The sequence below is a fragment of the Poecile atricapillus genome, chromosome W (genome assembly GCF_030490865.1).
Source record: "Poecile atricapillus isolate bPoeAtr1 chromosome W, bPoeAtr1.hap1, whole genome shotgun sequence".
Lineage (NCBI taxonomy): Eukaryota > Metazoa > Chordata > Aves > Passeriformes > Paridae > Poecile > Poecile atricapillus.
The window spans coordinates 27,720,755-27,735,202 of record NC_081288.1 but is presented as its reverse complement, the minus strand read 5'-3'; the positions used below and the strand labels follow the sequence as shown (position 1 = coordinate 27,735,202).

The 14,448-nt window shown below is 40.4% G+C and overlaps 1 protein-coding gene across 1 annotated transcript in view; it reads right to left on the bottom strand.

Annotated features, from left to right (window-relative positions):
- Window positions 1–14,448, bottom strand: part of LOC131591384 (histone acetyltransferase p300-like) — a 60,354-nt gene that overhangs the window by 15,598 nt on the left and 30,308 nt on the right. Inside the window, exons 7-20 of the mRNA XM_058862002.1 lie at window positions 14,166–14,259; window positions 13,701–13,835; window positions 13,197–13,314; window positions 12,533–12,707; window positions 12,060–12,137; window positions 11,120–11,229; window positions 10,438–10,593; window positions 8,929–9,372; window positions 8,247–8,435; window positions 7,156–7,312; window positions 6,493–6,611; window positions 5,042–5,281; window positions 4,398–4,486; window positions 1,890–1,970 (exon numbers count right to left, since the gene is read on the bottom strand). Coding sequence (XP_058717985.1) covers window positions 1,890–1,970; window positions 4,398–4,486; window positions 5,042–5,281; window positions 6,493–6,611; window positions 7,156–7,312; window positions 8,247–8,435; window positions 8,929–9,372; window positions 10,438–10,593; window positions 11,120–11,229; window positions 12,060–12,137; window positions 12,533–12,707; window positions 13,197–13,314; window positions 13,701–13,835; window positions 14,166–14,259 — 2,185 coding nt within the window. The remainder of the gene's footprint in view (window positions 1–1,889; window positions 1,971–4,397; window positions 4,487–5,041; window positions 5,282–6,492; window positions 6,612–7,155; window positions 7,313–8,246; window positions 8,436–8,928; window positions 9,373–10,437; window positions 10,594–11,119; window positions 11,230–12,059; window positions 12,138–12,532; window positions 12,708–13,196; window positions 13,315–13,700; window positions 13,836–14,165; window positions 14,260–14,448) is intronic.

Here is a 14,448-nt window from a genome sequence, read left to right as displayed (position 1 = left end):
ATATTCAGTTTTACTACAGGATAAATGTTAAAGCTTGCTGACAATTCAAGTTTTGATAGGTCTTATCAGTATTTAATGGTGAAACGACTGCTTGATATGCCTCTCATGTTCTGCAGGCAGAGAATTCCAATTATCTTTGATTACTGAGAAAGGTAGGTTATCTTTTTTCAGATTCCCCTAATCCTCCTCCTCCTACATAAATTTCAAAGGATAAATTTCAGCTTCCAAACCCTGCAACCCCAGCCCAGCCACTACTATACATTATCTATACCTTCTCTACGTAATTTTCAAGGCCTAAAATTCCATCTTTTTGACAGCGAGGTCCCAAGTATCTTTTAAATGACCTGGTTCAGAACATACAAGAACACTCAAATCCATGAGAACTTGCCCCAAAGAGTGTTCTCCATAACACGAGATCAGTATGTCCCTCTCTGAAATGCAATGACACAGACTCCAATTTGCATGAGATGAATTAACTTTCCGCTTATTCTCCTCTTATTTCAGTGTTTATTCTGAATACTTGAAGCTCCTTATAAAATAAATGATGAAGTCAAAAATCTCAATTATCTCAAACTACTCTTATAATAAGGTGCAGGGAACTTAATCAGGACCCACCATGTATATTCCTATGACTCTAGAACGATTAAACTTTAGATTTTTGCTTCTACTTAGAATAGCAATCCACTTATCCACAGGGACATGACCTGGCCCATTGCACTGACTGGTATACAACATTGTTTCTTCCTTTTTCCTTCCAGAAAGGTAGATCACAGAATCCTAGGATAGTTTGGACTGGCAGGGACATTAAGAGATCATCACCCCCTGCCACTGTCAGGGACACCTTCCACTAGACCAGGTTGCTCAAAGTTCCATCCAACCTGTCATTAAACACTTCTCGTGATGGGGCATTCTGAACCTCTTTGTGCCATCTGTTCCACTGCCTCACCACCCTCAGAGTGAATAACTTCTTCCTTGTATCTAATCTCAATCTACCCTCTTTCAGTACACTTACATCATCCCAAACCCAGATACTTCCAGTACTGTTCTGTATGTATCCATTAGTGCATCCAGAATCTGGCTCCAAATGAAAGTTAACTCAGCTTGTCCAATTACCAACTTCAGCAACTCTCCCTCTGACTTCAGACCTTCCTGAATTCCTCATTTTGTTCTACCTGGTTGTTGCACTGCCTTCCTGCAAAGGGATTTCTTGAATAGCTCAGAGTAACTGCTTGGCACTCGTTTGTCCCTCAAGGGCTTCCATAGTCTCCAAAAATTCTGTTTCAATATTTTTTGTGAGGGCAGGTATGAGGAGGATGCAGCAAAATGAGAGGCTGCCTCAATAGTTTGCCACTAACATGGTAAAATACATGCACAGCCTTTTATTGTGTCCTCAACAACCGCACAGTATTTCTTGTAGGCAGATGGCATTCCAGTAGTGAAATGTTTGTATGGCAAAAGGAGCTTGCCTGCTTCTAATTTGGATGAAAAACAACCTGATGTTGAATACAAGTTTAATAGCATAGCTAGGGTATAAAGAAAACAGTACATTTGACATTTCAAGCTATGTCTGTCACACACTTGCCTGCAGGCTTAGTTATTTTTCTGCAGTAGAATACTTCCACTTCTTTTTCAGGGAAAAAAGCCATTTTCTTCTTTCCCTTCTATTGATACAGTTGCAATTTTTAAGCACTAAGTGCTTATTTTTCACTAGTTCAGACAGTCCAGGTTTTGAAGACAAGCACAAGTCCAGGATTTTATGATGGATCTATCATCCACCTTCTACTAGCCTCAAAACCTACAGCTGAACCCCACCCCCTTCCCTACAGAAAGCATTGTAGGCCAAGACACAGGTCACAAAAGCACAGCTCAAGCAAGCACAAATAACTCACGTTTGAGGTTGTGATGGGTCATCTCCCAGAGAAACGCTCTCCCCTTGGATTTCGTTGAAGCACTTCTCACAGAAATGATACCTGTCAGCAAGAAGGCCATATTTGGGTGAACTGCTCCGTCCACACAACACAGCCCAAGTCAAGCAACGGAGCCACCAATCACAGCAGGCCAAGGAAGGGACAGGAGCAGAGAGCAGGTCATCAACGGCGACAAGGATATTCAATGATGCAGATTTATGGGCCCCACATTGTGTTTGGTTGGTTTGGTTTTTTGGTTTGGATTTTTTTTTTGCGCAATCAAAGCCAAGTGCAGACAATGACAAGCATGAAGGAGAAATTAAAAAAATAACACACACACAAACAAAGAAATGGGGGTTTGCAGGACAAAAACAAAAACATAGAAGCAAGACAAGACAACACAAAGCAGAAAGCCAAGGCAAAGCACAGATTAGCATTAAATCTCTCAAATGGGTTCACAAGCAGCAAACGATAAAAACAAATTAAACAAGAGTATTCCATTTTAGCATACCCATACCCTCTTCATTTTAATAATCCATGCCACGTACAGCAAAGAATTAAAATGAGACAGGGAAAGAGCAGAAAGAAGGAGGAACTGCTACTCTGACTTGTACATCAGCACAGCAGTTCTGTTGGGAGGAGGATCTGCAGGAGATCAATGGAAGAGAGGTAGCCTTCCATCTTAAATGTATAAATGCTGAAAGGTCACAGAATTCTCTCCCAGTTGAAAGGGAAAGCTAAATATCAGAAACTTTAGGAACAATAAAATCTGTCCTCAGAATTCTTACAGACTAATAGAACTGTCAAACTGCATGTTAACTAACATTAACTAGACACATAATGCTCTACCATGGATATGACTGCCATAGCCCAGCCTGCACACAGAACAGTCCTGCCATCACTACAGCAAGCATTACAGAGAAAGATTTTATTTTTACTTCAATAAAATAAGAGATTAATTCATGATTCTACCCTAGCCTTCAAAAAAGGTCTAAAGCTGTGGCTTCTCCATTATAAGGCATGTTAATTGAGTGCACAAGACAGCTAAAAATAGAAATAAAAATATTCAAACAAGTTCATTGTAAAGCCACACTAATCTGTGTTATTAGCAACTGTCAGGCTAAAAAGACAGGTCTCAACCTCCTTTCTCAGTTTTCATCTGAGATAATGCAGAGAACAGTACTTCTGGAATTATACATTTCAATCTATAGATAGATGCATCTGTACATATGATGCAATCTACAAGTCACACATAGGCACCTGTTGAATGCAGACATTCCCTTCTAACATTTGAAAACGTCAAATGTCAGATTTCTGAGCAAGTCTTTCGGTTCCTCTAGTACTTGCCCATGGACAAATATAAGCAGAAGATACTGACATGACAAGCTCTAGACTACATACAAGTCTAACACTACAATAGCTATTGTAGGGTATTACAGGACTAAAAAAGTAGGAGAAATTTTAAAATCACCATTTGCTGCTATAAACCTTTATAAAGCTTTAAAAGATTAAGATATAACTTGTATAATCTTTGATTGCTTTTATCAGACCAGGTGCTTAAGGAAGCTACAAATCTTGGAAAATTGGCTTTGAGGTAAAATCATACATGTTTTTGTCATTCTGGTTTGTTTTGGGGCTGGTTTTTCTGTTTGTTTGAGGTTTTTGAATGAATGGAGAGCAGGAACTAAATAAATTGGTGGATCTTGGAGTTAAGCAGTTCTCTGCTCTAATAGGGGCATTCTTGTGACAGGCAAGGGAATATGGGAATGTTAAAGCATGTGTTTGCCTGCTTCTTCCTGCCTCACTTCCTCAGCTGTCAGATTACTAGCAAGAAACTTCCTTCCAGAAGTCAAGTTTAAATCCTTTAATAAACTTCAAGTAAAAAATATACTCAAAAGAGCTGTAGAAGGGGCAGCATTTTACAGAGCTACTGATAGCTACTGCCAAAACAATTCCCTTTAGGAAACTTTGTGAGAAAAAGCAAGCACCAATCTGCTGAAGATCTGAATACACAGATCTTCCAGTTAAGATGTGCAATACAGAGGTAAGTTTGCTCTTCAGCGTTAACATCACAAGAAAAACAAAGACTTGCCAAAACCAATATGTATTATGAGCACTAATACACTTTCTGCATAGTTTACTCAGTGTTCTGCACGAAAAATACTGCTGCACAGTAGGAAGCAAAGGCAACAGACTTGTATTATGATTTGTAGGTAACTGAACATTTAATTAAATGCAGGATCAAAATGTAATAAAACATCACATTTCTGCAAACAAAGGAGGGAAGAACAAAGGCTGCAGTGAACTTTTCCTCAAAAAAATCATTATTAACACACAAGGCAAACTATTCAAGAGCACTTCCAGCAAAAAAATTTTATCTTAAAACATAAAGGTGTGCACATATAAAGAGGGTGTCTATGTAAATACATGCATGCCTGTAACAGATTGATTGCAGCATGCACAAAACTGCACCAACTGAGTTTTCCTTACCTGTTCTGGTAACTGTAGTAAGTGGCATCTCGAGGGATCGTGCATAGCTGTTTGCCATAGCAACACAAAGTCTGTGGCGAAAACTCCAACTGCAAAGAGGAATGGGTCGTCTTAGTACTCACACATTTTCACTTGCTCTCTGTGGGAAGCAAGTGTAACCCAGACAGTGATCCACCTTACTCTGTGCATGGATCTCTCTGTACAGCAAAGGGTACGCACTGCTAGTCACAGAAGACATTAAGTGGGCTGTTATTTTCAAGTTAACTCTTCTCCAAAGACAGAAAGCACATCAAACAAGGGAAAGAGAATTTCAATATACAGTGAAATACAGAACTTCTGAAGTAATAAAAACATGTCTGTTTGCAATAGCAAACGTTTGTCCTAATCAAAATAAGCCTTCTGTTGCAGGCTTTTTTCCCCCCTCAAGGCAGGGGGATTAATCCATTTATCTTTAAATAGATTATTTAAAGACCAGATAGAATTAGAAGACCCACAAAATGCTCAAATTCAGATTACTCAGGATTGCTAAATCCTGGTAAACTTTGGAAATTTTGGACCCACCATAACTGATAACTGCAACCGCTATATTTTCCCCCTTCAATTCAAGGAAGCAAGCAACAGACTAAAGATATTTACTTTCTTACCTTTCTTCCACAGCAATAACCAAGGCTCTGCATAACTGGGTCAATTTCTTGCTCAAACACCTCTGCCAGTTTGGAACAGTACTTGTATACCCGGGATGTTTTGCGGTTATACAACCAGGCATTATTGAACATGAGCCAGATGTCATCTACATACTGCCACGGCTCCTGATACTGTCCTGTGTCCAGCTTTCTCTTGATAGTAGAAAGATCCATGGGATTCTTCACTATGTCAAAATAATCCTGCAAGAAAACGCAGCACATCAAAACCCTCCTAGAGAACTGTGTTGTGACATGAGAGCATGTGCATTCTCAGCGTATAAAGTCTTCTCATCAAGAAAAACAGGTTCCTCCCTGACTTGATTGTCAAACTACTTGTGACACACAGAACGCAATCTCTAAGTAATAGCATATAATTCCTCAGTGCTTTCTTTTCATTATTCCTATATTTCCCCAGTGCTGTTGCTCATTCACAACTAATGAAATCAAGTCACTCTAATTTTAATCAACAAAACAAGTATTACAAATAGTAGAAAATGCCAATATTTTTGCAGCCATTGTGATCCAAAGACATACACAAGAACATTAATATAAAGCAACTGTTTCCAGTATCCCAGAAAACCTAACAAAAATAAAAAACTTTATTCTACAATAAAACTTAAAAATGCCTTTTTCCAATCCACCATTGATACAGTGCAACATATACAAAAGTCTGCAGAATGATAGTCAATTGAAAGCTTGTTAAAAATATTAGCAAGTGTATAAATGCTTGTAATACAGCAGGCCTTGAAGTTTCCTAGTATCTGCCTTAAAAAAAACCCCACACCAACAGCAAATCAAAACTCTTTCAGGCAAAACACGTTGTCTGAAGCACCTAAAAAGGACTTCTACATCTGTGTATTTGTTTATATTTTGTGAACTTGTGTGGTCAGTTCAGAGACTATAAAAACACAGATCCTTGAAGGATAATTGTCTTCTCAAGACAATTCTAAAATGAGCAGAAAATTTAATCTAAAGAAACCTCTAACTTAAATTGTTTCTTCTTTTCCTATAACTGATAATAATCATTGATGGATATTTTAAAGTGGGTTTGATCTGCATAATTTCCCACATCTTCAGACAAGATTTATACATGATGAGAAACACCTCTGAAATTCAGCAATAAGAGCATCACAACATGAAGCAACTACCATAAAAAGGCCATACAGCACTTGGGGTTCTGCTGGTAAATCATTCCAGTGCATGCTACATCTGGCTTATTTAGTAAAATGAACAGAGAACCAAACAAACTTTCCTAAGTCAGACCTTGTATGTTCCACCGGCGAAGTTAAACCTCCCCAAACACGTCAATATGAAGACGTTAACAAGACAGATGTAAGCTCTTCTCAAACAGGTACGTCAAAATACAGTAGTTTTGAATTAAAACCAGGAAATTATCTTGCTAAGACACTCACAGGAATTCCTAGTAGCTGGGGATCCACAGGCTGTCGAAATGGAAGAGACTCCGGATCCTGACGGTAAAGTGCCTCCAGTGTTGGCATAAGCGCCTGCCGCAACTCTTCTGGCTTGAAAACTTTGGAAAACAATCAACATTAGAAAGATAGCAGAAACAGCCGGAAGGAAGAAACCTGCTAGAAAATGCAATGTCTGTGGAAAAAGACAGACAGACAATGGGTTTAAGGTACTTAGCATGGCTTGTTTATCCTCTAAAACACTGAGTCGCGAGGAGTATATTAAAATGATCACCAGAAGAAAAGGCGATCATAAGACGACATTGATGAGTAGAGATGGTTCACATTCCAGATACATCCCCTCTCAGAGGCCCCGAGAAAAAAAATTGTCTAGAGAATCTGTAACTCAGTATTTCAAATCTCCATTGTATTGACAATTTTACTACGGCTTAGTGTCTAATTCTAAAGGCTTAAAGAACTTGCCCAAAGCCAATTATAAGCACATGTATTATTAGATATTTTTGTCCAAAAGCCACAAAGAACAATCCATATAAGTACCACATAATCCACTAAGTACCAAAAAGGAAAGCCCAGGGTTTTTTTTCCCTGCAGAGATTTCTCTAGGGAGATGCAGTGAATTTAAGTAAAAACAGTCTTTCTGCTTACTTTTTTTCTTAGACTGCCCAGCTGCTGGAGAAGACTGAGTTGCTGGAGTAGTAGGTCTTTCTTCCCCCTCTGGTACTTCAGTCTTCATTTCAGGTTTCTTCTCTTCTTGCTCCATTGGGTCTGGTTTACATTCCTCCACGACTGGTTCTACTTTAACCTGGAAAGCAGATTGAAACCTGTCACTTAAATCTCCTGGGAGGCCACCCATGTACACTTCCGTCCTTTAAACCTATCTGTCACACTGCCCACCCACTCTTCTATCTCCTTTGTAGTCAAAACTTGGCCTAAAACTTGAGCAAATGTGTTAGAATGCATCTTTAAACACTGCAGTAGTAGCAATGACGAGCTGCTAACGAGTTCTGATCTGCAAGCAGACACATGGGTACATCTTCAGGCAGTTCTAACAGCCTCTCATTCAGCAGAGCTGCCAGGATGATGCGACTGGCAGCCGCACTCCAGGCTGTCCTCTGTGACAAGTTCTCAAAGCCCAGTAAAGCATCCCACCATGTACATATAGAATCATTAAGGTTAGAAAAGACCTTTAAGATTAAGTCCAGTATTAACATGGCACTGACCAGTTCACTGCTATGCCACATCCTAAAGTGCCACATCTACACATCGTCTAAATACCTCCATGAATGGTGACTCAACCACTTCCCTGGGCAGCCTGTTCCCATGCTTGCTAACCCTTTCAGTGAAGAAACTTTTCCTAATATCTAATCTAAACCTCCCCTGGCACAACCTGAAGCCATTTCCCCTCATCCTAGTATCTGCTATTTTAGCATCTATAGAACTGACCCAAGTGCGTTCTCACTCACTGGTATTTTTATATATAAAAGCTGGCATTTACCAAAGAAAAGCTTCATAGCAACCACATTATAATGGCCTTCCTGTGGCCACTGACTTCTATCACAATTTCACCAGAAAACACAAACTTTTCTTTAGGAATAAGTCAAAATACAACAATCAAAACTGCAGCAGCAGGTAGCACCTACAGCTCTCACTGAATTCTGGAAGGAATGACAGAAAGCATCCAGCAGTAATAGATGAAGGTATTCTACCCAACATCTGATCAAGACCAACAACCTCACCTCAGGTTTCTCCTCCATTTGCATCTCTGTTTGTTCTGGTTCCCCTTCATCTGTTTTAATCTCCATTTTCACTTCCTGCAAGGGTGGCTGCTGCTGTTCTGGAACAGTCTGCTGAGAATTCACCTCTGTGCTGCTGGTGGATGGGGGGTTGGATACCTGCCCATCAATGCTCACAGCTGGCTGTGAAAGCTGAGGGAACAAAACATTACAAACAGGCTTCTAATGAACCTATTTTTCTTTCCTAATCTATGTTTTACTTAGGCTACATTTCCACAGAGTTTAAAAGCACTCCAGAGCCCTTCTAATTGCTCTCCCTGAAGAATATAGTGTCCCACAACCTCAACTAGTGGAAAATTATGTATCAGAGGCATGCACTAGAAGGCCTTGTCTATAGAAATTTACATTGTTTCCCCTAATGTATAAGCCCTATGCATACATATATGTAACCAAAAACATCACCCATGTTTCACAGTGAATTTCAAAAAACGTGCAAGAATTCTGTAAAATACTTCCTCTCTGGGAACAACAGATGATCTACAGACTTGCCTTGATGGAAAAAGTTTACTCCCCACATACAAAAAATCCCGTGTTTTAATATTAAACATGCCAGAAGCACACAGCTGAAAATTAAACCTTACACACAAACATTTGCAGGGAAAGCACAATTAAAGTATTTCCTTACAGGTGTTGTGGGGTGTTGAGGTTGCAGCGGTGCTGTTGGTGTGGGAACAGACGCAGTCGTGCTCTGCTGTGACAAGGGCTGCTGCTGCTGCTCTGCAGAAGGGGTAACTGGAACTGGAGGCTGGACTTGTGGAGGCAGCTGTGCCTGCGGAGGCGTTGGAGTCTGCCTTTGAGGGGGGTGCATAGTTTGGGACTGCGGTCCAGGTGGCATTGCCTGAGGAGCAGGTGTGGGGGCAGTGGTGGCAGCAGCTGCTGCCGCCTGCTGTTGCTGTGATCCCAAGCCTGGGGGCGTGTGGTGAGGTGTTGGGGTTCGGCTAGGTACCGGAGAAGGAGAATTTTGGTGCATGGGAGGCTGTGGAAGAGGTGGGCAGTGAATATGGCTCCCTTGAGAACCTGGAGCCATTGCAGGAGAGTTGACAGGACAGGAAGCGCTGGTCATTTGTGCCTGTGGGAAAACAGGTACACATTTGGAATGACTTGAAATACAAAAGCAAGATAAATTACTGTCAAACGTCTGCTTTCCCACAGCATACTTTATAAAATGTGACAAACCATCTGCTTCACTTTTAAAAACTCTTTCAAAAAGCAGAAATGGTCTACTTGATTTATTTTGTTCTACCCAAAAATAAGGCTATTTTATAATTTATTCATCTCTTTTAGAGAAGTTTCAATAGAATAACATACTTGTTGATAAACTTAAAAGAATGGCACACCTACACTCCTGGTTTGCAAAACATTTCTTTCTAAAACTGCAGATTTGTACATCCTGGATATGGGACAATACACCACAGTGAAAAACTGCATTCAAATACACTTAGTGTGCCCATGCCTCCACCCCCAAGATTAGAAACTGAATTTATCATCACAAATAAGTACAGCTGTAACTCTACCATTATAAAATTACAAAAAAAAAATGTATTGGTCAAGATAAAAAACTGTAACTCCACAATAATCTTGCCTGCAAACTAGGAAGAAGCATCAATGAGAAGCAAACTGACGTTCCCTACTTCTTCCTGGCCTGAAAGGTTCTTGCTGAAAAGGGAGAGGGAGAGGACAGAAAGGAAACTGCTAGACTGTAAGTTCAGATCTTCAGTAGTGATAACCCTCCTAATTCCCCAAAGCCAGCAGCACACAGGCCTGGATAGACATGCCTTTTTATGACTTATTCTGCCACCTCTTAATTTCTCAGGCTCTGTTGCTTTGCTGTTCAGCAAGAGAATCTTAACTACTGCATGCTGAGTCACAATTTCTTCTTTGCTTCATAAAAATAAACCTAAAACAATTCCTCTCTAACACTTAAATTAAAGCCCGAGAACAAGTCAACAATATTTCACCCTTGCCATTCCCAGTGCTATACCAGGAATGGAAAGTCTCAATATATGAATTTGGTTGACTATAATTCCAAAAGTCTCTCAAGGAAACAAGTTCATCTCCATTACTACAAACTGAACAATCATAACCAGTATATGACAAAGGTCACTGACAGCACTTCAAGAAATCAGAAACTTACTTGAGATACTGGTGTCTGATTGCCAGGCTGAGTCATAGGCATGCTCGCTGCATTCATTCCCGGGGAAGAAGCAGGGAACTGAGTCTGTTGTAGAAATTGATTCTGACCAGAAGGCTGGCCAACTCCTGGTTGCTGCATACGTGAAGGAAATCCCATCTGGTGAAAAAAAAGCAACTCATTTCACACAATGTGCATACACCTTCAAAACATTTTACAAAAAAAAAACAAAACACCAAAAAAACCCAAAAAACAAACCCAAAAAACTTTTATCAATCAGAAATTGATGCTTGCCATATAAATGTAGGATACAACATGAAAAGCCTGCTTATAGCTCCTCTCAAAAGACACAATTTATGATGATTTCTCCCAAAAGCAAAGTAAAAGGATATTGATTTCAGATTGGGACTGTGGCTTAAGATTTATTTTGGTTCCTTGTTTTAAGAATGCAATAAAAAGCCACTTCAACTAAATTTTTAGGCAAGTCTTACCACAAAGATCTAAAGATTTACTATATATCAGGCAGATTTTAAAGCAGAAGCAAAAGACAGAAACCAAAGGGCCAAGAGAATGAAGAAGTGATGCTTGATTTATTTTCAAATTTCTTTTATTTATTGATTTTAAGGAAACCACAGACAAGAGAAGCCAACCTGTGAACTCAGCCCTGGAGGGAAGGCGCACTGACCTGGTTCATGGCCCCAGCCTGACTTAGCTGTCCAGGGTGCTGAAGAGGAGGGGTTTGTCGGGGTCCCATCGGTGACAGCTGCATGTTCATCTGGCCAAACTGATTCATTCCTGCGAGTTTGTGCCAAAAAAACATGTGTAAACAAAGGTCTGAAATCTCCCTTAGGCATCATTCAACATTCGGAGAAGAAATGCTGTTTCTTTCTAATTTTGCTTTCTAGCAACCAGCTTTCAATCAAATATTGCCTTCTATTAACTAGTTATGTGGAATTCTTTTAAATATAGTGCTCAAGCTACCTATTCTTTCAGAATACAGATCAGCTTTCCCTCCCTCAAGACATCTGTTTCCACTGTTATTAAAACTCATTAAGTTTGAGAACTACTGTAACACATGACAAATACTGATTGTCACACCTGCTGTTGAAGATAAACTTTCCACAGAAAGTTGCATTATCATAATTACATATTAGAAATTCATTTATTTTATCTCGAACTGTATCTTAAGTTCAAGTGCTTTGCATGCTGGCTGTAACACATCTTGAATGTATAACAAAGGTTCTGCCCCTTTTTTCTGAGTAATAATTCTCACCACATTCCCTCTGCCACCACCATGTCCTCACCTGAGTTGGCTGGGCTCACCATGTTTGACTTATCCCACAATCCTATGCACACATGATCAAAAATTCCAAAAGCATCAAGCTCTTTATTTAATGAAGCAAGCAGCTAATGTGCAGCTCAAAATCACAAGATGAAATGCTACTAGAGATAGTATTTTATATTTATTATATAGTTATGTAAGAATTATGCTATAGAGATAGCTATTTTTCTTAATCAAATGTAAAAACCACACATGATACAAGATCTCTGATGCTTCAGTAAGAGCTATCCAAATCCAAGATTCCTTCAAAAATCACAGTAGCAAATTTTCTTCAAGTATTTACCTGGCTGTGCCTGCATGCGATTCATCATCTGGTTTGGCACATTGGCACGTATCAGGGTTGGGTCAGGAAGAGGACCATCTGGAAAAAAAAGACATTGAAATAAGATAGTGTTATTCAGAAGACCACCAGGATTTATCCACCAAACATTTTAGTGAAAATTACACATTAAAACTCATGTACAAAGAAAGTAAATGTATACAGTAACTAAACATTATTAAAGAGTCCTCAAAGTGTGAGGCAAACTCAAGAACCTCCTTGAAAATAGAAGTACATCCCAGTGACAGAAATATCCTCTGACTTAGAATCAGCTTTCAGCCACTGGGGACAAATTTGAAACACGTTATCAAAGTACAGCAATGAACAGCAGCTCACAAACAACTCAGGTACCCATGAAAGCTAAATGGTCACCAGGCTACTGAAATGACAGTACAGGATTTCCCACACCAGGCAATCAGTGACCCAAAGGTTCTTACTTGCAGACATTCCTGGCTGTGGCTGTCCCATATTGGGCCCTTGATTCATAGGAGCTTGTGGCATGCCTGGAGCATTTGGGATCATATTTTGCTTTTGCAGCCTGGTTCTTCGTTTCTCCTCCAGCTCCTTCTGAATCTTGTAGATCTTCTCTGCTAGCAAGTGATAGTACTCAGCCTGTTGCAGAGGAATAAAAGCCAAGAAAGGAAATGAGACACACATTAAGAAAAGGCAACTGGTCCCAGTGATTCAAACTTGCAAAGTGGCCTTACAGACACATTTTGGCTTGGGGTGGGACGTGGTCTTCCCCTTTGCAGGGACTGTCAGACAGACAGGAGGGGCAAAAGGAGCACTGCTAAGGGCACTGTTCTCAACTATTAGAATACCAGATATATTCTCTTCTTGTGTCCAACACTTCTCTGGGACAATCACAGTGAAGAGCTTCAACACTGCTTTTAGGGGACCATGACAAGTCTCAGACACAGTACATCTCAACTCCTGGCACACCCAGGCAGCAGCCTTCAACTGGCTGGTTCCTAGACTCCATCCAGCAGCCCCTAAACATTTGTTTCCTGAGCCTGGGAGTCCCTATTCCTCTTCCTCCCCAGTCACTACAGGATCAAGGTAGAAATACACAGAACTAGACAACAGGGGATGGCATCTCACCCTGCTGTTTGCTGATTCATACATGTCCCCTTCCACTTTCCGAGCATATGCCACCAGATTCTCCATACGTCGATCCTTCAGTGCTGCAGGGTCAGGAGTAGGAAATATGGCTTGGACTCTGAGTAGGAAGAAAAAAAATATTAAAGAAATGCATGCAAGTGATTAGAATGTTCCCAGAACAGCATTAAACCCAGTGGTTTGAACACAAAGCAGCAAGTAAATCTGCTGACAGACTGCAGCTACTGCTACTCTTCCAGGGGCAGTAGATGTTGTAGATGGCTTGAGCACAGAGTGGGAAACTTCCAAGACAACAGAGTCCCAAACCAGCAGACACAGCTTCATCTTTTGGGCTTCTGCTTTCCCTTCTCATGCATCCTGACAAAATTCACTCCCTGGCCCTCTAGTTTTGCAAGTCAGGTTTCCTTCTGCAACCCCTCTGCCTCCAATACACCTCTAGGGCAGCAGCTCACCTAACAGGAGATGTTTTTGATATTAGCTACTCACAATTTGTGAACAAGGTGGTTTCGGAGATCCTGAGTAATATCTTCATGCCACTGCTTTCGAATTCCAGTATTGGATGGTTGAGCTGTTGGCATGGCTCCCAAACTGGCAACATTGGCGCTTTCACTCATCATGGGGCTTCAAAAACAGAGCAAGAATTGAGTGCAAAAGTCTAGCCCCAGCTTAATCATCTTACAGTCATAGCCTCTTTTAGAATAATGTTAGGACAAAGTGCTAGTTCAGCCATTCCCTAATCAATGGACAAACTGCAGAAATAGCTGCACACACACACACCAAACAACGCCATGAAACAGTACATGCTGTTCTACCCAAGGACTTGGAAAACTGCAACAAAAGCTGCAAAATCCAAAGGGAGAGATAGCCATCAATGGCATTTACTTCACTGTTTATGCAAGAAGTGCCATGAGAGCAAAGCAAAATCACTGGGGTACAAGGGATTCAACTTACTTTTGAGAATTCATGGTTGAATGTAACATTGAGTCAGGCAGCAGATTAGGGGGTTGGACCCCTACTCCTCCATTCACTCCCATTGGATTTGCACCTAGAAAACAGAAGAATACAGAAAAAATTAAGAGCCCATTTACCACACAAAATCAGTAACTTAATAATCAATAACAAGTGTTTCAACTTTCAAGTACTTGGACTTTTGTGAAGGGAATTTAATTACCTATTGCTCTCTTCACCCTCTTTCTTTTACAAACTTAGAAAAAGCCTGAGCCACAACACTGGT